Here is a 25483-nt window from a genome sequence, read left to right as displayed (position 1 = left end):
ACAAAAGATTTGAATGACCACTTTAACCAATAACCATAAACATGAAAAGAATTTTCAGTCTTAGTCCACTTTAAAGAACAACTGACAGCTTTAAACAAAATTAAGCACATATTTAACTTCTGTCTCATTCAAGAGAAATACTCATGAAGAAGGCTGTGTGAAAATAATCACATCTGCTTTCCGCATAACTACTCTAAACTAAGAATGATCAGAAGCCCTTCAGCTGTTAAGCGAATTAATGAACTAGTGTAATACAAAAACTCAGAAATTAAAAGATGAAGTACTGGGCCAGGCATGGTGGGCTCACTTTTAACCCCAACACTCTGGAAGCAGAGGTGGTCAGATACTTGTGAATTGAAGGATAGCCTGGTCTACATAGTGAGTTCCAAGCTAGCCAGAGCTACACAATGTGACTCTGTCTAAAATAAAAGTACAGATGATTTACATATCCATCACGATGACAAAAGCCTGAGTGAAGATGTCATTTGTGGACATTTTAGGAAAAGCTGAACAGTATGCTTAGAGAACAGATGAGTCGGCTCAGACTAAGGGGGTTTGGCTACTTGAGACAGTACATGGTAAGAGTTGCTCTGCTTCTTCATAGCAGTGGTGTTTGCAAGATCTGTGTGCACTTGTTAGCTCTTCAGTGTGTTTGAATGTGAATGTACAGACACCTTGTACAGAAGCCATAGGTTTCTCTCTGAATGTTCTTCAATTTTAGGGTGCGTATCTTTGAATTGGATAAAATGTCCTTCTTTTGGTTTCTTGAGACAGGGTTTCTCTTTGTGTAGCCCTGGCTGTCCTGGAACTCACTCTGTAGACCAGGCTGGCCTCGAACTCATGGAGACCCGCCTGCCTCTGCCTCCCAAGCGCTGGGATTAAAGGTGTGTGCCACTACTGCCTGGCTTAAAATGCTGTCTTTTAAAATATTTTCCTTTTTTAGAAGTGTTGAGATGAAACAGGGTCTCACATGTAGCCCACATTGACCTTGAACCTACTAGGATGATGGCCCTCCTGCCTTTACCCTCCCAGGTGCTGGGATTACAAGTGGGCTACCATGCCTCATATTTTAAATACTTTCCCTCCAGTATCAAGTAAACCGTATAACAGTATAAGCCTTAAATTTTCCTCGTTTCCCCCCTTAGGTGTCGAAGTGCCATCGAAAGACTCGTTGCCAAAGAAAAGGCCCATTTATGAAGATAAAAAGAAGAAGAAAATACCACAACAGCCAGAAAATAAAGAAGGTTTGTTTATGAAGTAGCCTTTGGTTTAGAAAGGTTACACCTGTCTTTTTCTCACAGCTTTCAACAGAAAGTATCTTTCTACAAGCATGCATGTATGTGGGATGTTGAGGCCTGAGCCCAGGGTCTTTCTGAGCCAAAGGGGTTCTATTATTTGGCTACATCCCCAGCCCCCAGCACTGCATTTTTCTACCCATTGTTTCTTACCATTTTAATCATTCTCACTTGATTCAAATGAGAGGCAAAAGAGAAAGTACTTGAGTTGTTAGAGAAGAGTGCTCAGTAGCTAAGATTGCTTGCTGCTCAATCATGAGGCCCAGACTTAGGATCCTAGCACCCAGGTAACAAGCTGGGCATCCCACCAGTGAGAACTCCAGCTCTCAGGGATGCAATGCCTTTTCTGGCCTACACACAGGTATGCACATATAAGATAAACACATGTAAGATAAACCTTCAAAAAATACTTCAGATTGAAATATCTGCATCTTATATGAATAATGTTACGTCTGAAAAACAAAAGTATAAATTATTTTTGTTCTTGCCCTGTGATTTTATATTCTGCTTGGGCAGAAACGGTGATTTCCTCTTAAGTGGTATCAAATGTTTCCCAGACTTAGAAAGACGCGTGTTCTTACATCAAGAATTCTTATACTGTGCCGAATAGGATATTTGAAGAGAAATTGCAGACTGCAAAATGTGACTAATACACTTTCTGCTCCTTTTTAGTATCTGAAACTTTGGAAATAAGTGCTGCTGTGGAAGTTGTGGAGCAAGGAATACCAGAAAAAGAAGAGACACCTCCTTCTGTTGAACCAGGCCAGTAACATCAGGTTTTCATTAGTTCCTGTTACATAGTGTTCATGACTCAATAAGCTACCATCATTAAGTAGTTTGGAGCCAAATAAATTACTAGCTTAGATGGTTTTCTTCATTCATTTCTTTAGCCCATCTCTCTTCATTTCCACTTTGAGAAAATATCCCAGCTATACTTGAATCAGTTTTGTTTCTCTTTAGTAGTGTTAGTAAAATGTCTGTTGGAGACATTGAAGGGTTTTGGAATGCCTTTTTTTAAAAAATGGGTCAAAAATCTCTAAGCCTGAAGTTTTTACCTTATGGTATGAAAGCAAATTGGGAACATCTTTAGTTACAACACTGTAAGAACCATAAAACATATATTTTGAAACCTTAGAGGTTAGCTCCTATTTACTAATCCATATATGTTCAGCTTATTAATTTGTGTGTATGTGTGTTTATACATATACCTTGCAAGCATTGGCAAAAATTTTTGACTTTTTTCTTTTTTAGTTAAACGCTGTTCTAAAAGATAAGTCTGATAAGAGCAAAATAAAAATCCTTTGTCTAATGCATGAGTTGAAAGTTTTAAAAGAACTGAGTTCATTCATACATCATTTTAAAATCTAAACATTTTGTTGCTTAGGTTTCTAATTTAGTTTATTTGAATATAAAATCTGGTTTATACTTAATTTATGGCATGCTAGGTATAGTGAAAAGAAAATTTCAAAGAAAACAGCTACATAAACATTTTTTCATAATTGAAGCAAGTTTTTTTTCTCTGTCCAAGCATAATTCAGCACTTCTGAAAGCAGCCTCTTACCCTCCAGTGCTTTCTTGTCGTAAATAGCAACTTGTACTTACAGAGGAAGAAGAAGAAACTGAGGATGCTGGGTTAGATGACTGGGAAGCTATGGCCAGTGATGAAGAGAGAGAACAAGGTAACCGTGAGTAAATATTGATAAATCCACTGATCATATATCACGTGTGTTCCTGAATCCAAAGGAATGTGTTTTCAGAAGGTCATCTTTAAGGTGATAGCTGCCTAGAATACATTTATCTAGACAGTGTGGGGTGAGTAGCTTTTCTAAAGCTCACCTACACAAAGCCTAGCAGCATAAGGCAAAGATTGGCGCAGTTCCGCTCACTGTGAATAAAATGTAAATGTTCACCTTTTGGTCATTACACTTGAATTTTATGACTAAAACACCTTACTTTGAATTTAATTTCTTACAGTTTTCTTTCCTATATTCTTGAGAATGTTTGGCTCTTTGATTTTTGAGAGACCTCCTCCTTTTTTTTAATCTAACATTTTTAGTAGACCAAGTTTTTGATGTTAATATTTTCTAGTTTGCAGTTTTAATTTATTTAGTGTGTTTTTTAGCCTACAGAATTTGGTGACCAGGGAATACCTATGATTCTGTGTGTGTCTATGTCTGTGTGTTTGAGTGGCATTTGACCCAGGATTTTACATTCACTAGGCAGGAGTTCTCCACTGAGTTATTTCTCAGTGATTCTTTGGTTCTCTCTCAAGAAGTATGGTGGCTTTTGCCTTAAAAGCCAGTGTATGCTCAGCTATTTTGTTTTCAAATGTGATTAGAAACTAGTTTGTAGAAGCTGTCTTGGTTTTTGTATTGAGACCAAGTGTGGTGATTATTTTGTTCAAGACTTTATTATTCTGAGAGTTTGTGTGTTTACATGTGAGCACACATAGGTATACACATTCTCTTACTAGCCCATGTATTGAAAAGGTCTTCCACTGTGATTATAAATTGTCTGTTTTCAGCGTTCTGTTAATTTTTGCTTTACATATTTTGATTCGGTGATATCAGGTGAATACAGTCTTAGATCTTTCTGATGAATTGGGCCTTCTGTTATAGTTCTCTTTTTCAAGTAGTGGCTATTATCATATTAAGTATCTCATATTCTTCTAAACTACCCTTGACTTACATGAATGTTTTCTGTCTGTAGTACTCTCCTTATACCTATAAATGGCTTTGCGTCAGTATATTATTGCTGACATAATAAAGCATCGATTGTATGACTTATCAAAAATAGAGATGTGTTTCCTAGACTTGGAATCCAAGATCAAGCTACTGACACTGGTGGGTGGCAGGTGAGGACTCCTCCTCTCTGTTCCAGGGAGACGTTTTATTGCTGACCCCTTCAGAGGGAAGGAACAGTATTCTTACTTGGTGGGAAGGATTGAACAGAGAGTTGAGTAAACTCTTTGCAAAGACTCCTTGAAGCATTAATCATCTCAGGAGTATAAAGCACTAATGACTTAGCTTCCCTGAGGCCCTATATCTTTGGTTTGTTTTTTGAGATGGGGTTTCTATAATAGCTCTGGCTGTCATGGAACTTGCTTTGTAGACCAGACTGACATTGAACTCACAGAGATCCTCCTGCCTCTGCCTCCAGAGTGCTGGGACTAAAGGCGTGCACCCCTACTTCTTAATAGCACCATGGTAGAGGGGACTACCGTGCACTCTAACCCTAGCAAGCAGTGTGTCGGTCAGTCCACCTGGAGGACTCGCAGCAGTGCCTCAACACCCAATGTGATTAATGAAGTACATTCTCTTTTAAGCTCGTAAGTCTATTGTGATCTTTTTCTGTTTTTCCCTTTTATAACCATCTTTTGTTTGTTGGATTTTGTTATTCTTATTAGTAGTTGCATTCCCTAACCCCCTTGGTTTTCTTATTTCTGTTTTACACAGTTTCTGAGATAGGCTCTCATTATCCAGCACAGACGTCCTAGAACTTGCTGTGAGCCACGGTCTTTCTGCCTCTACTCAAGTGATAGGATTTTCATTTTATTTTTTTAGGACTGGATCTCTCTAAGTTCCTAGTCTGGCCTCAAATGTGTGATCTTCCTGCCTCAGCCTCTGAATGCTGGCTTAGATTATAGGAATGTGCCACCCTGACCAGCTTAATTTTTAAAAGGATGCTATTAGAGATTTTTAACTTGCACATTTCAACTAACAGTGCTTAGTACCACCACCTTTCCAGACAACTTTGGAGTACTTGAGCATTTATCCAACTCCCAATTTGTATACCATTGCTTTTTTTTTTTTCTTTCAAATTCTGTTTTTTTTCACCTCCATTGTTTGTTCTTCCTCCTTTTTCATATAGTAATATTTCTCTGGACATAGAAAATTTTAACATTTTTTGCTTCATTTTTCTTTCGGCTTCAGTCTTAATTTTATATCTTTTTTTTCTTATTTGACACAGTGTCTCAGTATCTCTGGTTTGTCTTGAGCTATAAATACTTGAGGCCCTGTGTCAAAAGAGGAGGAAAAGCTGGGCGGTGGTGGCGCATGCCTTTAATCCCAGCACTTGGGAGGCAGAGCCAGGCGGATCTCTGTGAGTTCGAGGCCAGCCTGGACTACCAAGTGAGTTCCAGGAAAGGCGCAAAGCTACACAGAGAAACCCTGTCTCGAAAAAACCAAAAAAAAAAAAAAAAAAAGAGGAGGAAAAATGGCATCATTATTTTTGGAGAACTTCAGATTTGGGGATTTTTTTAAATTAAAGGTTGTCAGTCTGCACACCAGCATTTTTAATAACAAATGCATGGACTCATTTCATTTTAGATGATGATACAGTCTGTTTATTTCTCATCTGTTACTTCTAGGGTATGTGCTACAGGATTTTTATGACACAGTAACAGTATTATAACGCAGTGGTTGCTCACTCATACCTTCCTTTCCCTCCCTGCTCTAGTCTTCGTAGGCCTGGACTCCTAATGTCTGGCTGTTAGCGCTGAGGCAGCTTCAGATTTAACTGCTGCTTCCAGAATCATCAAAGGAGCACCCCAAGGGGGAAGCAGTGCTCAGCATTATCCTCAGTTGTCCATGTTGTCCCACCAGGAGTCCTGGCTAGTGATGTCACCTCGAGTCTTGTGCCTGGTGGGAGTCTCCACAGGAACAGATCAATGTTTGGCATTTGTGACCTAGGAAGTTAAGGCGACTGCTGTAATTTGTATATTTTAACAATTTTCCCTTACTTTGTAGTCTCCGTTCTTTTGATATAAATCTATGATGCTAGCTTCATTTATTTTAAAATCAATTTATTTTCCTCAAAGAAGGAAACACGATTCACATAGAAGTACAAGAAAAACCTGAAGAGGAGGAGGAGGAAGATGAAGATGAAGAGGAAGAGGAAGAAGAGAGTGAAGATGAGGAAGAGGAAGGAGAAAGTGAAGGCAGTGAAGGTGATGAGGAAGATGAGAAGATGTCAGATGAGAAAGACTCAGGGAAGACATTAGATAAAAAGCCAAGCAAAGAAGTTAGCTCAGACTCTGAGTATGACTCTGATGACGACCGAACTAAAGAAGAGCGGGCTTATGACAAAGCAAAGCGGAGGATTGAGGTATTTGTGTTCCTGTTGTCTTTGTTGTCTTCCTCGGAGCTAAAGGTCTGAGTCAGTGCTTCTAAGAAAGTAGTATTGCCAGGTGGTGGCTACACACACCTTTGATCCCAGCACTCGGGAGACAGAGGCAGGTGGATCTATGAGGAGGCCAGCCTGGTCTACAGAGTGAGTTCCAGGACGGCCTGGGTTACAGAGAAACCCTGTCAAAAGTATTATGACCAGTGTCTCTCCAATTTTTATAATGTTGGACCATGATATGTTTTGACACTGGTCTAAACCAGGAACTGCCCCCTTCATCCCCCCCCCCTTTTTTTTTTTTTTTTTTTTTTTTTTTACATAAGTCAAGGTGGAGTATAAAGAAGACTTGAAGCCGTACTTAATTTGTAATTCTGTTTCTGTTTTTTGTTTTTTTGTTTTTTTTAACCCCACTTACAGAAACGACGACTTGAACATAGTAAAAATGTAAATACAGAAAAGTTAAGAGCCCCTATCATCTGTGTGCTTGGACATGTAGACACAGGGAAAACAAAAATTCTAGATAAGGTAAGAAAATGTGTGCATTAATATTATTTGAGAAATAAATAGTACCTTTGAAAAGCTTTAATATCACACAGCATGGCAGGTCCGTAAATCTGCCTCCATTTTCTTATATTTCAAAGAAATTAGGAAATAGAAATTGGTAAAAGAAAGTGGATTGTAGATCTATTTACAAGTTGTCCAAATGGGATCATGGGGCAAAAAGTGGGGTCTGCTTTTGAAACATTTGCAAAATGTCCCAGGGGTTTTGTATGATGCTATAATTCTCACCTTTTCTATCCTTGAAGACTTCCTTGTCTCTAGCCTCTTCTTTTGATAGGTGTAGTGTGGGATGAAGCCTTTTGTCCTTTTCCTAGCAGGGCCAGTATACACAGTGAGTTTGTAAATGAGTAAAGGGGGCAGCTTGATAGTTGGAAGGAGGAGCACAAGAGTCCCTCTTCTCAGAGCTTTAGTCTGGGGTCACTGTAATGCAGGCACTCGTGTACAAAAAACAAGTTGTCGATTTCTTAGTGATTGTGTTTTTATCTTCTTCCATGCCAAATGACCAATCTCAGTTTGCTTTCTTCTCATAGCTCCGTCACACACATGTCCAAGATGGTGAAGCAGGTGGTATTACACAGCAGATTGGTGCCACAAATGTTCCTCTTGAAGCTATTAATGAACAAACTAAGATGATTAAAAATGTAAGTTATATTATGTTACTTGTTTTGTTGACATAAACAGTTCTCACCTCAAATTTATTTTGAAACCAGTTATTAGTGAGTATGGCTCAGGAACAAACTCAGAGGAACCAACATGGTAGCAATATTATGAAGTTTTTATGGTACTAGAACAAAGTTGTAAGTCAATATGCTTTTCAGATATGGTGGTGGACATACCAGGTATGAGAATCTTCTCCTTTAAAGTTCCTTTCTGATGGCATTCATAGCTTTGGGTAGATTCCCAAAGGCTAGTCAGGAGGGTGTTCAGACCCTTCTGTCTCCACTCGGAATTAACATCTTCACTTGTTTTGCTCTAGATCCCATGCCATTTTCCCCTTTCTCAAGGCTTTCATTGTTCTGAAGTTACTTCCTTATTTTACTACTACCGTTACCCAGGATCTTCATATTTAAAAGCTCATCTCAGGTTTGGGGCCTAAGAAGGAGCTGCTGAGGTAGATTATCTTTTTTTTGTTTTGTTTCATTTTTTGTTTTTTGTTTTTCAAGACAGGGTTTCTCTGTAGTTTTGGTGCCTCTCCTGGATCTCGATATGTAGACCAGGCTGGCCTCGAACTCACAGAGTTCACCTGGCTCTGCCTCCTGAGTGCTGGGATTAAAGGTGCACACCACTGCCATTTGGCGAATATTATTAAAATACATTTTTTACATCACTTTGGTGCTTTAGATTTGCTTAAAATTAGACCAGATATATTTTTATGTTTTTATTTATTGTGTGTCTGTGTGCAGGTGAGCATATGCCAACTTTGAGGAGTTGACTCTCCTGAGATCTGGTGATCAGATTCAGTAGTTCATCAGGCCTGTGCTGCAGATGTCTCTTACCACTGAACCATCCAGTCCGCCAGATCATTCTGTAGATACTAAGTCAGTTTTTATAGATGATGTTGATGACTGTTCCACTCTGCATTTTTATTAATTATTAAGTTAATAATCAAACTTTTATGTATGTATATCTGTATTTGTGTGAGTGCCCCGTAGGAGGCTAAGAGTAGGTATTGGATCCTCTGGAGCTGGTGTAAACAGATGGTTTTGAGTTGCTTGATGTGGCTGCTAGGAATCAAACTTGGATCTTCTGTAAGATAGCAAGTACATCTCCAGCCCCTACAAAACTTATTTTGATATTAAAGAGAATATTAACCATTGTGCTGTTTGACTGTTTTAAGGTCATTCATTTGGACAAAGGAAGTAATGATGTTTTCAAGGTTGGGTAAATTGTAATGAAGCTTTCGTTGTTTCACTGGCCTTAAACTGCATCTTTCTCTACTATTTTTAGTTTGACAGAGAGAGTGTCCGCATTCCAGGAATGCTGATTATTGATACTCCTGGACATGAGTCTTTCAGGTAAGACCAGTCTATTGTCATCAAGGAAACTACTTACCTCAGCCTAATCATTAGGATTTAGTTAGTGATTTTGAATAGTTCTTCCAGATCTGTAGTGTCATAATCTTTTAGTCATCTTTGGTTTTTAATGTTTCATGTGTTTTCTTGTTTTTTTTTTTTTGTTGTTGTTGTTTTGCTTTCTTGGTTTTTATAGAAGAAAGTCTTTTACAATTGGAAAGAACATCCCTACTGTGGAAGGCAGAGCAGTTCTTCATGAATTCCTACAGACCCATTACAAAAGAATATTGTTTTTACTTCACTACATTATTGCTTGCACGCATGCATGCACGCACGCACATACACAACTTAGAGTAACTTTTGACATTAACTTATCCCGTTAGACTCAGTTTTTGTATCTGCCAGAGTGTTTGGTAAGTTAAGAGAAGATGGAACTCCTCCTTAAAGCATTCATGGCTGATCTGCCTCTTTTGTGTGCTCCACATCTCCAGGGTAAGCAATTGAGCTTCCACAATAGCTGAGGAAGATTGCGTTCATGCCAGCTATATCCAGACTCTATTCTTCTTGTCACCCCTCAACAGTGTGCTATTCACTGTTCACAGAGCACTCAAACTGTGCTGGTGTTCCAGTTGAGTCTCCTTCTCTGATGAGCCTGGCAGTGGACGTGATTCACATTTCCAGGCACTTTCCAGTTAAACATTCTAAAAGTCTGAAATTCAAAATGCCCCCAATTTGAAACTTTACAGTAAGCATAATACCTGTTCTCAGAAGGTTTTGGGTTTTGTATTTTTTTCATCAGAGACAGCTGTTCTGTGTGTGTAACCTAGAGATGACACTGTGTGTATATGAGAGGATTGTATGGTTTGTTTATATTGCAAATACGATGCCATTTTATGAGACCAGATCATTGTGAATTTGGTATCTGTGAGATGGTCACCACCAATCAGTCCCTGCAGATCCAGAGACTGCTTGTTTCTCCTATTTGTTTAGGCTTTACAAAGAAAGGAAACATTGAAATTTACGAGAAATACTGAGAAGATTTTCACTCACATGGCTTTTTCTTCCCTGACAGTAACCTGAGAAATAGAGGAAGCTCTCTTTGTGACATTGCCATTTTAGTTGTTGACATTATGCATGGTTTAGAGCCGCAGACAATTGAATCTATCAACCTTCTCAAATCTAAAAAATGTCCCTTCATTGTCGCACTTAATAAGGTAAGTCCTCATTTGAAAATATTGTTTTCTAAGACTTAACTTTATTTTTGATTAAAGTGTGTGTCCTTGTGTGCATTTGTACATATGTGAATGCTGGTTTCCAAGGGGTCCAGAAGACTCCTGTGGAGCTGGAGTTACAGGTGCTGGGAACTGAACTTAGCTCCTCTTGCAAGATTGTGTGAGCTTTTAACCAGTGAGCCATCTTTACCCCATGTTCTGATTAGGACGAATGCACCTTGATTTTTTTTTTTTTTGTGATTTTAAAAAATATTTCATGTTGTATACTTGCCCACTCATGTTTTTATCACAGAATTATTTGTAGTCAAATTAGGGACTCAGCCTACATACCCATCAGTGGACAAGTGGATAAAGAAAATATGCCATATGTAAAAAATGTTAAAAATATTCAGTAATTTGAATATTTAAATGTTCAAAATAATCAGTAAGAATAAGGAAGAATGAACTAGGGATGTAGCTCAGTGGTGGAATGTTTGCGTAACATACACAAGGCTGAGTTCAGTCAATCTCCAGAACAGCCAATCCATCAATCAATGTTAAGAATGAAAAGATAAAAGATAATAAAAAACAAAAAGAATGAAAAGATGTCATTTTCAGAAAAGTGGATAGAGCTAGATATTATCATGTTAGTAAGCCAGACTCATAGAAATGCTATTTTTTTTCTCATATAGATTCTAGAGTTAACTTTTTTTGTTTCTATTTTGTTGTTTTGTTGTTTTTCGAGACAGGGTTTCTCGGTGTAGCCTAGTACCCCTCATGATCTTGAACTGCCTTTGATCCTCCTGCCTCTGCTTCCAAGTGCCACAATGCCTAGCTTCCACTTTAAGCATTGCTTAGACATTGTTTTTATTTTCAGTTGAGGGAAGAAAAATACTTTATTTCTTTGTGTTTGTCCTTGATCTATTCATTATTCAGAAGAATGTCATTTAAGATATAAGTGTACGGGAATTTTTCCAGATACTGTGGAATTGCTTTGTGATCAGAGGACATGCACTGTAGGAGTCATTGTTACTGTCTGTTTCAGTGGGCGTCTGTGATCAGTCTTGATGTATAATGTTTCACTTGAATATCTGGGCTGGCTGCTCAGCTGAGTGTCTGTTACTCCTCATTTCTTCTTTATTCCTACTGACACTTGTGACTGTTTGGTAAACTATTGCAGAGGGCCTTTGATGCTCCCATTGTGCTTTTACATTTGTCTCCTTAAAGTATCTAGAAAATTGCCCAGAGAAACCAACACCAAGATACAAATGGCCACATGCCTCATGATCAAACTTATAATCATGCAAGAAGAAAGGCAAACTCTAAGTCACATTCAAGTATAAAAAGTTTTCCCTTTTTTTTGTTCCTTTCTGCTTCTGTTCCTCTGAATGCATGTCTTTTTTTTTTTTTTTTTTGGTTTATTGAGACAGAGTTTCTCTGTGTAGTTTTGCGCCTTTCCTGGAACTCACTCTGTAGACCAGGCTGGCCTCGAACTCAAAGAGATCCACCTGCCTCTGCCTCCCAAGTGCTGGGATTAAAGGTGTGTGCCACCACTGCCCGGCATTGTATGCATGTCTTTATGTTGCTTACTTTTCAGACTTTTTCCTTTTTAGGATTTTATCAGTATGATTACATAGTAGCTTAGTTTTGTTTTGTTTTTGTTTTTTTTTTTAATCATACTTGAGTTTTCTTGAATTTATTATGTTAAATGTATAGTCTCCATCTAATCTTTATAATTTTGGTGATTATTCAGCTATTCTGTACTAAATTTTCTTGTTCTGTTTCTTTAGCTATTTGGTATAATTCTAGTACAATCCTGGTATTCCAGCTACTTTTCTCAATCTTGTCAATGGCAAGCCAGCTAAAGTGGTGGAGTGTTCCCCCCATCCCCTACCCCCCATCGTATTTTCCTCTGTGCTTCAGTTTTGCTAGTTTTTAATGTTCTGTCTTCAAGATCACTAATCTTTTCTTTCTTTCTTTTTTTTTTTTTTTTTCTGGTAAGATTGGCTTTTAAGTTCATCCTGTGGCTTTCTCTTCAGCTCTACAAATATTAGGCCTCTCTCTCTCTCTCTCTCTGCCTTTTTCAAGGTTAGAACTTTATGTTGAGTTTATTTTTAAAAATTATTTTAAAGATCTCAAGCAGTAATTTGATTTTGTCGATCATCTCAGGTCTTTTTCTCCTAACTGGGTTTTCTCTTAGTAACAAATAAATCTGCCTCTTTACATTGTCAGCATAGGCTAAGCTCAAATGCCACACATTGTCATTGTTTGGTGATTAATTCTCTCTTATTCTCACCACTCATGGGGGAAGATACAGTTTATAAAAAATTAATATCTTTACATTGATGCATAATTTCTTAGATTTATGGTTCAGTACATTTTGACACATTTGCAATTAGCACTTCAGTTAAATGAAACATCCCACAGGTTAACAACTGAGGAAAAATAAATTCTCTTAATATTAATTAATCAGACTTATTCCTAGTTTGAGCAATAAAGCAATTGTTATGTAATCTTTCTGACAGTAGCTTGCTATAATTAGTCCTTGTTTCTATCTGCTGATTTACCAACTCATTTTGAACTTTGAAAACAGTACATGTTAATGTTCACAGGATAATTCTAGGACCTTCCATTTTGCAAAGAACAGTTTTCCATGAACACACTGGAGGCTAAAATGGACAACATATCACCTCAGCAGTTTCTCATTCAAGAGGTTCAGTTGCAGCCTCTAAAGGGGTCTTTTGTACAATAAAATGTCCGAGTACTTTATACTGTGTGTATGTGTGTGTTTGTGTGTGTGTGAGAGAAAGAGAAATTGAGAGAGAGAAAGAGGAAGGGGGGGGGGGGAGAGGGAGAGAGAGAAACACTAGGAATTTTCTGGAGCTTACACCCTTTAATATTGTAGATTTTAAAGTGTTTCTGATAAATGTTTCCAGATTGACCGGTTGTATGACTGGAAGAAGAGCCCTGATTCGGATGTGGCTGTTACTTTAAAAAAGCAGAAGAAGAATACAAAGGATGAATTTGAGGAGCGTGCAAAGGCCATTATTGTAGAGTTTGCACAGCAGGTAGGAGAATTTCTTTCTGAAGAACCTATCAGAATGTTTTTTGTTGTTGTTTTATCTATTTAGTGAGGTCACCATTTTCATTAATACAGATCTGTTCTCCTATCAGCTGGATATTTTTGTTGTTCTTTCATTTTGCTGTTTTGTTGATGTTGTTACTGCTGTTTTGGTTTCTTCTGAGATGGGGTTTTGCTGTTTCCAGGCTGATACAAAACTCCAGGGTTCCTGACCTTCCTCTCCTCTGCCTTCTGTATAACTGGGTAGTGAGTGTATAATGTTGTGCTCACTTCCTTTTTAACATCAGAAATATTTCAACTGCACTGGCTATACGATTATTTCTAGATTGTGTTTGTTCAGGGTTTTTGGGTGGTTTTTAGTGCTGGGCACTTAGCACCCACCTAGAGTACCTCAACTCTCTGGGTCATTGTGGAGTTTCAGAATGATCAGTCATTGGTTCCTCTGCCTTCTGTTTAGCCATCCTCTTCTGTGTGCCACTTCTCACACTGATTTTGGACTGATTTTTGCTTCTAGGGTTTGAATGCTGCTTTGTTTTATGAGAATAAAGATCCCCGTACTTTTGTGTCCTTGGTACCTACCTCTGCACATACTGGTGATGGCATGGGAAGTCTCATCTACCTTCTTGTGGAGTTAACTCAAACCATGTTGAGCAAGAGGCTTGCACACTGTGAAGAGCTGAGAGCACAAGTCATGGAGGTAATCATCAGGCTTCTTTCCTTGCCCTGTACCCCTTTAACAGTTCCTGGGGTAGTGGATATGTGCTGCTTTATACTTAGGATGCACCATCATGTATGTTTTGTTTCCTTTGAAACATGTCTGTTAGGTTAAAGCTCTCCCAGGAATGGGCACCACAATAGATGTTATATTGATCAATGGACGTTTGAAGGAAGGGGATACAATCATTGTCCCTGGAGTAGAAGGGCCCATTGTCACTCAGATTCGAGGCCTCCTTTTACCTCCTCCTATGAAGGAATTACGTGTGAAGGTAAGCCAAGATGGTGAGCATGGACATGGGGACTTCACAATGTTTGTTTATGCTGATGCCGTTCTCTTTGAGGGCAGTTAGGCTTAATACAGCACACATTTGTCCCTGTCCTTGTTTTATTACAGAAGTGTACATGGGTGACAGGATCTGTTTATCAGACTAGGACTTTCCTAAGGATAGACAGCCTTGGGTGCTACATGAATAGTATTGAATAACAGAATTTCAGGAGGCAACCAGATCAAATAACATTGTTGGATCCAGAAGCTTGCTATGTGATTTTTCCTCCTAATAGTTAACCATAACAGTGTGTTTCTGATAGTAAACCACAGCCTTGGTTTTTTTTTTTTGTTTTTTTTTTAATAGTGTCAATTTCTGGGCTTGTCTTGCTAAAAATGTATCTGTGCATGGTATAAAAGTGGAGTCATTCTTGCTCGCTGTTGCACCTGGCCCTTCTGACCTGAAAAATAATTTCAGATTGATTTTCCACTGACTTTGTTATGCTGTCCATTCTTCTGGGCGTGGACTGTGTGGCTTCCATGCTGTGCCATGGACTTCCTTTCTGTACCTTCTGCTGAGCTTGTGCCCGTTTTCCCCAGGGTGTGTGGGCCCAGCTCACTGCTGCCTCAGCACGAGTGACTTTTCATTGCAGCTCTTCACTCTTCCACATCTGTGCCTGCTTTGTGACACCATCACTTTCAAACTTTGAGTTCTGGTGGGAATGTTCATTGCTGTTGGGTTACATTTACCTGTCAGTATAGACACTGCTTTGTGTTTATGAACTGTTTATCCCCTTCCCTTTCAAGGCCCCGATTTTCACAGCTTTCATAGTCCAGAATAGTTGTCTGTTTTTACTTTTTATGTGTAGCACTGTCTTTTATTCTGATTTGTCTTTTCTGTGTTATTTTGAGAAACAAATACTTAAGTTGAATCAATTGGTTATGTTGTAGGTGTTTCTTTTACAGAGTATGAGGACACTTCTCCTTCCAAGGTCACAAAATACAGTAGTGCTGCCACCATTCAGATAAATTTCATTGAAAACTATTTTTGTCTCTAGAACCAGTATGAAAAGCATAAAGAAGTGGAAGCAGCTCAAGGAGTGAAGATTCTTGGGAAAGACCTTGAGAAAACACTTGCTGGTCTACCTCTCCTTGTGGCTTACAAGGATGATGAAGTCCCAGTTCTCAAAGTAAGTTCATTGATTGTGATTTTTTTTTTTTCTCCAATGCTATTTGGACTACCCAGTTCCCCTCCCAGTGGCCTAGCCTAACTTTGAATTCACGATCTTCCTGCTTCAGCCTTAACATCTATTTTTTTATTCACCATATTTTTATTTTAATTATAATTACATCCCTTTTCCCTTCCTTCCCTCCAGCTATTCCTATATAGTTCTCCCCCTTTATTCTCTCAAATTGATGGCCTCTGTTTTATACACACGCACAGAGCCTTCTGAATTCACTTAATGTTGCGTGTGTGTGTGTATGTGTGTGTGTGTGTGTGTGTGTGTGTGTGTGTATTTGTATTGCATAACCAATTTGGGATTTGTCCGTGCCTTCTGTCAGCAGTCATTAGTTGTCTGTAGTTCATTGTCTAGGAGTAGGACCCCAGAGATTGCCCCCTTTCTTGTTATCAAGTCTTTTGGTTATTAGGATTGTTCAGGTCTCATTTAGGCAGCCATACTGTTGAGCTATAATGGGTGTACCTTCCCTGTTATTTATAGGAGACATAGTTTCACAGCAGACTTCCTGGTCCTCTGGCTCTTACAATCTTTCCACCCCCTCTTCCATGATGTTCCCACAGCTTGGGTGCAGAAGTTACGTATCTGTTGCAGCTGGGTTCCCCATGATCCATTGATCACTGAAGTATGACTGATTGTGCTTTTTAATGGCTTCTGTTTGCTATAAAGAGAAGCTTCTTTGATGCAGGGTGAGAGCTACACTTAACCTTTGACTATAAGGATAACCTTTAGAATCATGTAGGGTAGTCAGCTAGTTTCCAGTACCAAGCATGAGTTTCCTATGTTGAGTGGGCCTTAAGTCCCCTAGACCGCTTTTGTTTACCACCAACATATGAATGCCATTATTGTAAACTTTTAGGGACATCTTGTTAGGCTGGTTATTGTTATGGTTCATCAGCATCAGTGCTAGACAGGACTTTTGGTTGCTTCTTCCCTTGGCAGCTTGCATAGCACCTTGTGCTATAATGGAAACTAGATCTCAGGGAGGCTTTCTGGATAGACCCAGCTCGACTTTTCAAATCCTGTGTCTTAAGTGTGTGGCACCTTCAGCAATAGGGTCTCCCTTTAAGCCTCTGGGAGACAGCCAAGGGCAAAAGCAACAGCTTGTACTGTTTGGAGAGTCTCTGTACTGTCTTGACCAACAACTCATGCCTGGGACTCGAATTTCTGTTAGTCTATTGCTCTTATGGAGAGCATTGTCAGCCCATGGGGCATGATTTCATGTGTGCACATATATACATATTTGTGTGGTATTGTTGTTTAGGCAGCTATACTGTTGAGATAGCATGGATATAACTTCTCTGTTATACTGTTGAAGTATCAAGAGCATGACCTGATTCTACCACTAAAGTGGCCTATAGGCCTGTAGGAGTTTATTGATTAAAAGCACTTTACTCTTGCAGAGGACACAGGTTTGATTTCCAGCACTCATGTGATGGCTCACACCCATCTATAACTCTAGTTCCAGGATATCTGACACCTCTTCTGACCTCCATGGGCAGTAGGCATGCATGTGGTATACATACATACATGCAGGCAAAGCATTCATACTCATAAATACACCTGATTTTTTAAAAAGGTGTGTGTGTGTGTGTGTGTGTGTACACTTACATGGTATTGTATATAATTTTAGGTCAATATAAAATATTCCTTAAGGCTTTATCAAACATCCTCTTGTTCTTTCCTCTGTATTGACCTCCCTCCCCTTTCCTTAATTACAGCCTTCTCATGTTACCCATATGCTGCTCTTCTCTTTAACCTCTGAGTTTTGTTGTGTGTCAGTGGGACATGTCACTAAAATGGGTACCTTGTAAAGGATATCATCTTCTGTTCTTTTTCACAAAATTGGTTGCTTTCTAATTGTTTATACTATCATATGAATTTGCATAAATTTCTATGCCTGATACTAAATGTGCATTTTATCCTAATAAAAAAAATAAGCCAATGATTTGTGGTGCTCAGTTGTTAGTATGCTTGCACACATGAAGCCCTGGGTTGGATCTCAGCACTGCATAAAAACTGGCAGAGTGATGCATTAATGACCCAGCACCTGGCAGGTGGAGGAAGTTAGATCAGAAGCTCACGGCTATCATTAGTTGCACCAGTAGTTCAAGGTGACCCTGGACTTCATAAAATCCTGTTTCAAAAATGGGGGCTGGGGAACAAAAGTTCTTTAAAAATAAAATGGGCTGAAGAGATGGCTCAGCAGTTAGGAGCATATTGACTGGATCTGAGAACCCATCTGGAAGCTCTAGGGGGATCCACTGCCTTTTGCCTTGAAGGGAACCAGCACTTACATGTATGTATCCACACACATGTGTACATACATTGTTTTCTTTTTTAAAGCAGATGTCAGTAGTTTTTTTTGTTTTGTTTTGGTATGTTTGTTTCATTTTTTTGTTATAAGTCTTAGTGTGTAGCTCAGGCTAGCCTCAGACTTGTTGTGCTGTCTAAGCTGGTCTTGAACTTGCAGTTTTCTTGCTTCAACCTTCTATGTGCTGGGGATTTGCCATTGGCTTTTTTTAATTTATACATAGAACTTAAAGGGAATCTTAATTTGGTACCAGTAGTCATTTTAAAGCCTGTTTTTCTGATGGGAAGATCAGTTGGCCCATATTCAACGAAAAGTATGCTGTAGTCATAGTTTATTTGCTTGCCAAAGAGAAAATAAAGCTGTTGCGAGCACATAGCTGCTAGGTACACAGGCCTGTAGGCTACCTTTAATATATAGGTAGAATCAGGTCACATCATTAGAGAATACACCAGGCCTGCATATAGAGTGGTTTTGTCTTTAGTGAGGTAATGAGTTAGGTGATTTCACAGTTGAAACAGTTGAACTTTGGGGCTGCCACTCATCTGTGTGGTTCTGAAAATAGATGACAGTCTTCCCAGCCATCTGCTTTCTTTATTAAGTGCTGTTGAGATTTAACATACTTCCTATTATAGTCAGCTTAAGGCTGAGGGATGAAATAGGTTAGGATAGGGCTAGGTTGTGGTCATATAATCTCTCTTCTAGAACAGACTGCCATGCCTTAATACCATGTTTCAGATGATTCATTAACCAGAAGGAAACAGTTTAATTCTGGGCTGCTGAAGATAGATATATGCTTTGTCATGTTTGATTTCTTTTCAAGGATGAATTGATCCATGAATTAAAGCAGACACTAAATGCTATCAAATTAGAAGAAAAAGGAGTTTATGTCCAGGCATCTACACTGGGCTCTTTAGAAGCTCTTCTTGAATTTCTGAAAACATCAGAGGTGCCAGTAAGTAACTACCCAGCTTTGTAAGCATGTGGTAGTCATGCTGTGTTGTTACCATTACCTGCTGCATGCAGGTAAACCTGGAAACTCTCCTTTCACAGTATGCGGGAATTAACATTGGCCCAGTCCATAAGAAAGATGTTATGAAGGCTTCAGTGATGTTGGAACATGATCCGCAGTAAGTATTCTTGCTTCTGATTGTCTTCAGGGTGTTTGGTGTGACTTACTACTTCTCACTCACTGAGTGATCGTTGATGTTTCCATGTTTCAGGTATGCAGTGATTCTGGCCTTTGATGTAAGAATCGAACGGGATGCGCAAGAGATGGCTGATAGTTTGGGAGTTAGAATCTTTAGTGCAGAAATTATTTATCATTTGTTTGATGCCTTTACAAAATACAGACAAGACTACAAGAAACAGAAACAGGAAGAATTTAAGTAAGTTACTGTCTTTGTTTACTTTGAATCTTTGGTAATGCAGCTGGTGGAGGATTTCTAACTACTGACAAGGAATGCAGACAACAAAAGAATGGCATTGGTTTATGTTCCAGATACTGCATCCTGCATCCTGAAGTGGTGTGTCTGGGGCAAATATTCCTCTGTGTGTGTGCGTGCGCGCTCAGATCTTCTCTGGGGCCTTTTAGTTTATTAATTTTCATAAACTGTGTAAACTAGGAAATACGCCAAAAGATTCTAAGGGAGACAATTCCTCTGTAGACCTTCCAAGTTGGTTGTATCCATACTTCCTGAGGAGTCTGCAAGGCCATAGCTAGGCTTCCTCCTTCCGGGCCTTTCAGGGTATCTGTCATTGAGAGGTGATCAATAAGTGTGCATGAAGCAGTTGCAGAGAATTGGCTGTGATTGGGGCAGGCATCTCCTCTGGGCCTCTTATTGGAAGTAACAATCTGAAGCAGAATGAGTAGTCACGAGTTTGGGTGTGCACAGGCAGAACAGCACTTAAGGTAACCAAGCCACACTGGCAGAGTATACTTCAGAGGACATGGCAATTAGAAAGTTGGAGAAGTAACAGGGTCCTCATGTTACAGGAATAACCTCAGAGGTCATGGAAAGATTGAGTTTTGGGTTTAATTATTTTTCCTGCCAAGTTGTGGTCATGATCCCATTGGGGGTTACTATCTAGTTACAGGGACCTGGGTGGTTAGGGAGCTGGTGGCAGGTGCTTTGTCAGGAGGCTTCCATTGTCTAGGAAAGAGAGTACCAGGGTTGCCTAGTGGACAGGAGCTCAGGACTTAAATTGGCTGAATATGCTTGCAACATATGATTGACAAGGAAAGTAACCTCTTTTTGGAAAACACTTGGAATATGGTGGAAAAATTCATATAGATGGTTGACTACACACTCTGTAGACTACTGTTTTAACAAATATATCAGCAAGTTATGCCCATGTTCTAAACTCCAGGATATGACTGGCAAAAATGTTCATCTTCATGTGTAGGTTCCATCCTTCAGTTTGAGCACAAAATGTTTCTTGATGTAGCTTTGAGAGAAAATGGGCTTTTCTCAACAGCTGCAGAAAGTGCATTCATTCATCTAACCTCATGTTCATCTACATTTGCTTTTTTAATGATGTTGTGAGCTTGAGATTTTTTGCTTTCTCTTTACTTCCAGGCACATAGCAGTATTTCCCTGCAAGATGAAAATCCTCCCTCAGTACATTTTCAATTCTCGAGATCCAATAGTAATAGGGGTCACTGTGGAGGCTGGTCAAGTCAAACAAGGAACACCTATGTGCGTTCCAAGCAAAAATGTAAGTTCCAAGTCTACATCAATGTTCTTATCTCAACAGGAAAAAAAAAAAAAAAGGGAACGGAATTTTCAAACAAAGTGTCCAATCTTCTATAAGTGTGTTTACTCTGAGCCCTGGCTCTCAGTATCCTCTCCTAGGTACCCTGGCTTAAGTAATGCCTTATTTGCAATCATCATTCATCTCATGTGTCTGCTTACGCCATTCCTAGGCCTGGCTTGGACAGAATCATGTTGGAATCGAAGTTCAGAGTACCCCTTTGTAAAGAGTCCAGCTCAAATGTGTTATGGACTTTACTCACTTAGATTTATCTGTTCCTTCCTCACTAGATAGACTTACTGAAAAGGAATACACAAGGGGGGACCCCAACACTTGCACTGTGCAGTGACTTTTATCCCAGTGGACTTGGTTATGGTATTCATTTCAATATTTGATTGAGTTATGTAAATGGTTACAAACTTGTATTCTCTTTCCACTCCCCAGTTTTACTACAGAGCTCCCCCTGGCCTTGGGAAGATGTGGTAGTTACTCATTATGCTTAGCGTGCCCAGTGTGGACAATGGGCACTGGTCATGGTGTTACCTATTGTTGACACATGGCCTCTTAAGTCTTCATTTTGGGATAGTGACAATGTTTTCTACGCTCATCGAGTATTTTGCCTGCCTAGGTGGCACTAAACTTCCAGGTGGCTCTGTAAATCAAATGCTTTTCCACTTATAGCCTTCCACCTTTGTTCAGAGCTTATTTTACAACTGCACGACCACCTTTCTGACTTGATTTATGACTTGGTATATGCTGTTCCCCTTCTATCCCAGCCGAGAGTTTATAGCAGGACCACAAAAATGACACCGTATCATCAGACTTGTAAATTTTCAGAGCATGAAGGATCATTCTGTTTTTGCTGCCATCTCATTAGGTGCAGGGTAGATGGGGGTTGCCGAGTTCTACTGTGGAGACTGTTGGGTTATGTTGAAAGTTTAGCTGTCTGTGGGGCCTATGGAGAGCCTGAATCTGATATTCATCTTTCTGTTTTTGTAGTTTGTTGACATTGGGATAGTAACAAGTATTGAAATAAACCACAGGCAGGTGGATGTTGCAAAAAAAGGACAAGAAGTCTGTGTCAAAATAGAACCCATCCCTGGGGAATCTCCCAAAATGTTTGGGAGACATTTTGAAGCTACGGACATTCTTGTGAGCAAGGTAAGTATTTTAGCAAAAGTGTCATATCTGACTGAAATTTTGGTCCCATTTATCTGTGGATTTGGAAACATCAGGCGGTGCTTCTGAGAGGGTAGTGCAACTGACAATCCCAGGGACCCCAGAGCCACAGCTCACAGATGTGGGTTCTGCCTCCTGAAGCAGGCTGCAAAGCACTGCTTCTTTTTTGCTTATGCAACATCTGGGGCCAGTGGCTTTCACTGGCATACCTTACCCTTTGGCTCACCCTGTTTGTGCCTGGGCTATTGCAGATCAGCCGGCAGTCCATTGATGCACTCAAAGACTGGTTCAGAGACGAAATGCAGAAGAGTGATTGGCAGCTTATTGTGGAGCTGAAGAAAGTATTTGAAATCATCTAATTTTCCCACATGGGACAGAATTTGGAGTAAAGTAATATTATGCTGTGATGTTACCAACGGAACAGACGTACTTGGATGCTGATGGACTTAGGTGTATAAAATGTTTTCCATGAGAAACCAAGCAACTTACACTGGTTTGACAGTGGTCAGTTCCCCGCCTCACAGTCCAGTGTGCCTGCACTCACCCTCCCTCAAGACTTGGCTGCTGTTTTAAAGTTTGCCCTTCCTCAAATTTGGATTTTTATTACAAATCTAAATCTCTTTCAATTTTATACTGATTAAATCAGTCCTGCAGTATTTGATTAACCAAGCTTCTACAGATTTTGTGATTCTTGGGACTTTTTTGATGTAAGAAATATCTTTATGGGTATTCTTTCCACAGTGACGTCCCCTATCCCCATCCTCAGCACATGCCCTTAGGAATTTTTTAGATTTAGGCAGTCTGCTGTTTCCTTACATGTTTTTGTGTGTAACCATGGTATAAAGGATAGCTGGCTGCTTTTTATTTCTTGTACGAGTCATGAGAGCTCATTGTAGTCATCACAGTTCCAAACTGCCAATAAAGACAAGACACTGCAGCCCAGTAAGCTAGGCTTCCATGTTAGTATAGTGCTTACCCTCAGCACATGCTAACATGCCCTAGGAGGGGCATTTTTCATAAGTTAATTTTGGTCTATCTTGTTTTAGTACATTCCATTGTTCTGTTAAAGAAAAGTGGCAGTAAGTTATTGGAGGTCAGTTCTTCTGCATTGTTAGCCCTCCCAAGTGATTTATTCGCAGCACTCTCATGACTATACCTAAATGTTTAGTCCTGAGGAATGGGGGTCCAACGTCCTTTCAAGAAACCTGTTGTAAGAAAATTTGAGTGTTGGAGATACTACAGTGGAATATCAGGTGTTATGACACAAGCATACATGGAAGAGAGGTTATGTATGTTTGAAAAAAATTTATCTGGACTTGTGTCTGTGGAAATCAGGAATAAATTCCAGGCCAGGATTTTACTAGTTTTCCTGGTTCAAAGAACTACTAAAATCCTGGCTGGGGTGGCTCAGCAATGTCAAAACTTTTGCACACAGCCTGCAGCAGGCTGGCCTGGAGGTTTTTCAGCCTTTTAAGTATAACAAATTGTTGCTAGTTCCTAGAGCTGAGGGTTTTTTTGTTGTTGTTTTGTTTTTAAGGATTCACAAAAAAAAAAAGCCTGTACAAAATATACATACAGTTCTTTATTAAACAACTGTAAACACTTCACTGTAAAAATCCATAAAACTTTATAAACAAATGTTTTGTAAATAGAATCTATGCTACAAGTAAAAGAATTAACACAATTATTTACATGCAATACTGACAAATTTGGCACTTTTTGAAAAGAAATGTACAAAACACTTGCTTAAAAAGAAATTTAAAATTATAAAAACTCAGCATCACTATCATGCACTTTGCAAATACCTCACAAGCACTGCTGGCACAGCTAGCAGAGAGCACCAGGCTCTCTGGAACGTTTAGGTAACTTTCAGTGTGCTTCCATAAGTCTGTTGTAAAACCACCTGAACATTGTCAAGAATAAAGTCAAACGCCATGTTCCAAACTGACTCCACCGACTGCTGCATCAGCCTGGAGGGGAGGAAGATGACCACCATTAAAAAGGTAACTCCAACACACAATTCCTTTTTCCTTGAGACCTAGCTCCATGCTTGCTGGGTTTTTAATTATTTTAAATTTTGTACTGGACAGGGTGACTCACACCTATAATCTCAGTAATGAGAGAAGAAAGCTACTGAATAAAAGTCTCAAGATAATAAATCTGGCTTTGGATTAAAAAAATCTAAGGCACTCAAGACTATTGTGTATAACCTTGGGAGTGGTTGTTATATTTTTAACTTACTACCCTGTCAGCATGTGGCATTTTCGGTAGGGACCGAAAAACAAAAAAAATTTAACCCAGAAAGCTCAAAAAAAAAAAACTTTAACAAATTACCTTTTCATGTATTTTATAACTAGATCTAATTTTTCCAAATCTTTTTCCTCTATAAGGTCAGTGCAGTATTTCACAACTTGCAGGATGTCTTCTTCCATTGGATCTAGAAAAGAGGAAAACCTCACATGAGGACCCCAGTGTAGTTTGAGCGAAAGTCAGAACTCTACAGTTACCTCTACCCCCCAATTTACATCTATCAAAGCAAGTCTTAACAACAGTGGTGAGAACACACTAGCGTTAGGAAAGTGGGCTAAAGCTGTTGTGATTGGTTCATGTTCCTGAATCACAGAACTATAATATTCAGCGACTAGATGGGCCACACCAACCTGAGATAGTAGTTATCCATTCTTTGAGCAGGGTCTTCACATCACCGAACTCAACAGCTCCAGCTAAGTTAGGTGCTGTTGGTCTAACACAGCTGGACTGGTTGATCTGCAAACTAGAGGGGTTCTGTGCACCAGACGTGGAAGCAGAGAGTTCTTCCTGTTGAAAGAAAGAACAAAAAATGCTGTATTTACAGTGTCAAGTACATCAAAATCTAATAAATGTCAACCAGTGTGGTTTCCAGTTACCAGGGGTCTCTCGGCAGCAGTTCCTTCATGTTTTAGAAAACTGTCCATTAACTTCTGGGGGCTCCCATAGGCCCCTGGCAGAGTTTTTGCAGGACTGCTAAGCAGCTTATTTTTCAAAGGGCTCTGAACCTTTCTGGGAGAAGCAATGGGGTTCTTCTTCTTGTTTCTCTTGTCTTTCACTGCTGGTGGCTTTAGCTGAAGTAAAGGATTCTTCAGCACTTAAAAAAAAAAAAACAAACAAACAGGTATGAGATCCAGGAATGCAGTGACTGAAGGCTAGGCTCTACAATTCCTCCCAGCTCAGCTATACAACTTAGTACTTTGACCATGGACAGGCTGTGTATGTGCAATGGAATGGTCCTAAAGATGAATTTTTCTTAGTGCTCAGGCTTAATAAATGTGGGTTCATGACTCATGCCCAGAAGTTGAAATTTCATGTTTTGAATCAACATTCTTTCAAATCCACCTCTCTCAAAGGACAAGTAGCTTGATATGTCTAAAATGTGAAGAGTCAGTTCATCAGCACTAGTACTAACCAGCAAGGAATATCACTTCAGATTCTCCAGGATGAAGAGTTAGAACTAACACGATGATGCCATCACTCTAGTCTTTTTTGTGACTTATCAGCTGTCTTACCAGACATACTGGCTGGCTGCTGATGACCAGTTTCCTCTCCCTGCCTTTGTCTTTGGTCATATGCTGCTTTCAGCTCCTTCTGAAGCTCAGCAGGAAGGGCAGCAAAGACATCAGGGTCCACCTGATAGGAAGAAAAGTCACACCTAAGTGAATTGGAGATAGTGGCTAAACTGTTTTAAAATCACTCTTAAC

At 39.4% G+C, this 25483-nt stretch overlaps 2 protein-coding genes across 3 annotated transcripts in view; one reads left to right on the top strand and one right to left on the bottom strand.

Moving 5' to 3' along the window:
- Eif5b (eukaryotic translation initiation factor 5B) overlaps positions 1–22414 on the top strand; it is a 50235-nt gene extending 27821 nt beyond the window's left edge. Inside the window, exons 7-24 of one of the 2 annotated variants that reach the window (XM_059281291.1) lie at positions 1146–1244; positions 1968–2057; positions 2900–2974; positions 6118–6401; positions 6837–6944; positions 7511–7621; positions 8928–8995; positions 10065–10206; positions 13140–13271; positions 13800–13982; positions 14110–14271; positions 15326–15457; positions 18640–18771; positions 18870–18946; positions 19040–19204; positions 20396–20534; positions 21570–21731; positions 22001–22414. In XM_059281291.1, the coding sequence (XP_059137274.1) occupies positions 1146–1244; positions 1968–2057; positions 2900–2974; positions 6118–6401; positions 6837–6944; positions 7511–7621; positions 8928–8995; positions 10065–10206; positions 13140–13271; positions 13800–13982; positions 14110–14271; positions 15326–15457; positions 18640–18771; positions 18870–18946; positions 19040–19204; positions 20396–20534; positions 21570–21731; positions 22001–22108 (2369 nt within the window). In that variant the 3' untranslated portion in view covers positions 22109–22414. Of the gene's footprint in view, positions 1–1145; positions 1245–1967; positions 2058–2899; positions 2975–6114; positions 6402–6836; positions 6945–7510; positions 7622–8927; positions 8996–10064; positions 10207–13139; positions 13272–13799; positions 13983–14109; positions 14272–15325; positions 15458–18639; positions 18772–18869; positions 18947–19039; positions 19205–20395; positions 20535–21569; positions 21732–22000 lie in introns of both variants that reach the window. The other variant, XM_059281290.1, reaches the window with a different exon arrangement.
- Positions 22415–23309: 895 nt separating this feature from the next.
- Rev1 (REV1 DNA directed polymerase) overlaps positions 23310–25483 on the bottom strand; it is an 81616-nt gene continuing 79442 nt past the window's right edge. The window contains exons 20-24 of the mRNA XM_059281293.1: positions 25292–25412; positions 24656–24873; positions 24410–24566; positions 24084–24186; positions 23310–23719 (exon numbers count right to left, since the gene is read on the bottom strand). Of these exons, the coding sequence (XP_059137276.1) occupies positions 23608–23719; positions 24084–24186; positions 24410–24566; positions 24656–24873; positions 25292–25412 (711 nt within the window). The 3' untranslated portion in view covers positions 23310–23607. The remainder of the gene's footprint in view (positions 23720–24083; positions 24187–24409; positions 24567–24655; positions 24874–25291; positions 25413–25483) is intronic.

The sequence above is a fragment of the Peromyscus eremicus genome, chromosome 16_21 (genome assembly GCF_949786415.1).
Source record: "Peromyscus eremicus chromosome 16_21, PerEre_H2_v1, whole genome shotgun sequence".
Taxonomy (NCBI): domain Eukaryota; kingdom Metazoa; phylum Chordata; class Mammalia; order Rodentia; family Cricetidae; genus Peromyscus; species Peromyscus eremicus.
Note: the sequence above shows the minus strand (reverse complement) of the source record. Positions and strands in the feature narration are given on the sequence as shown.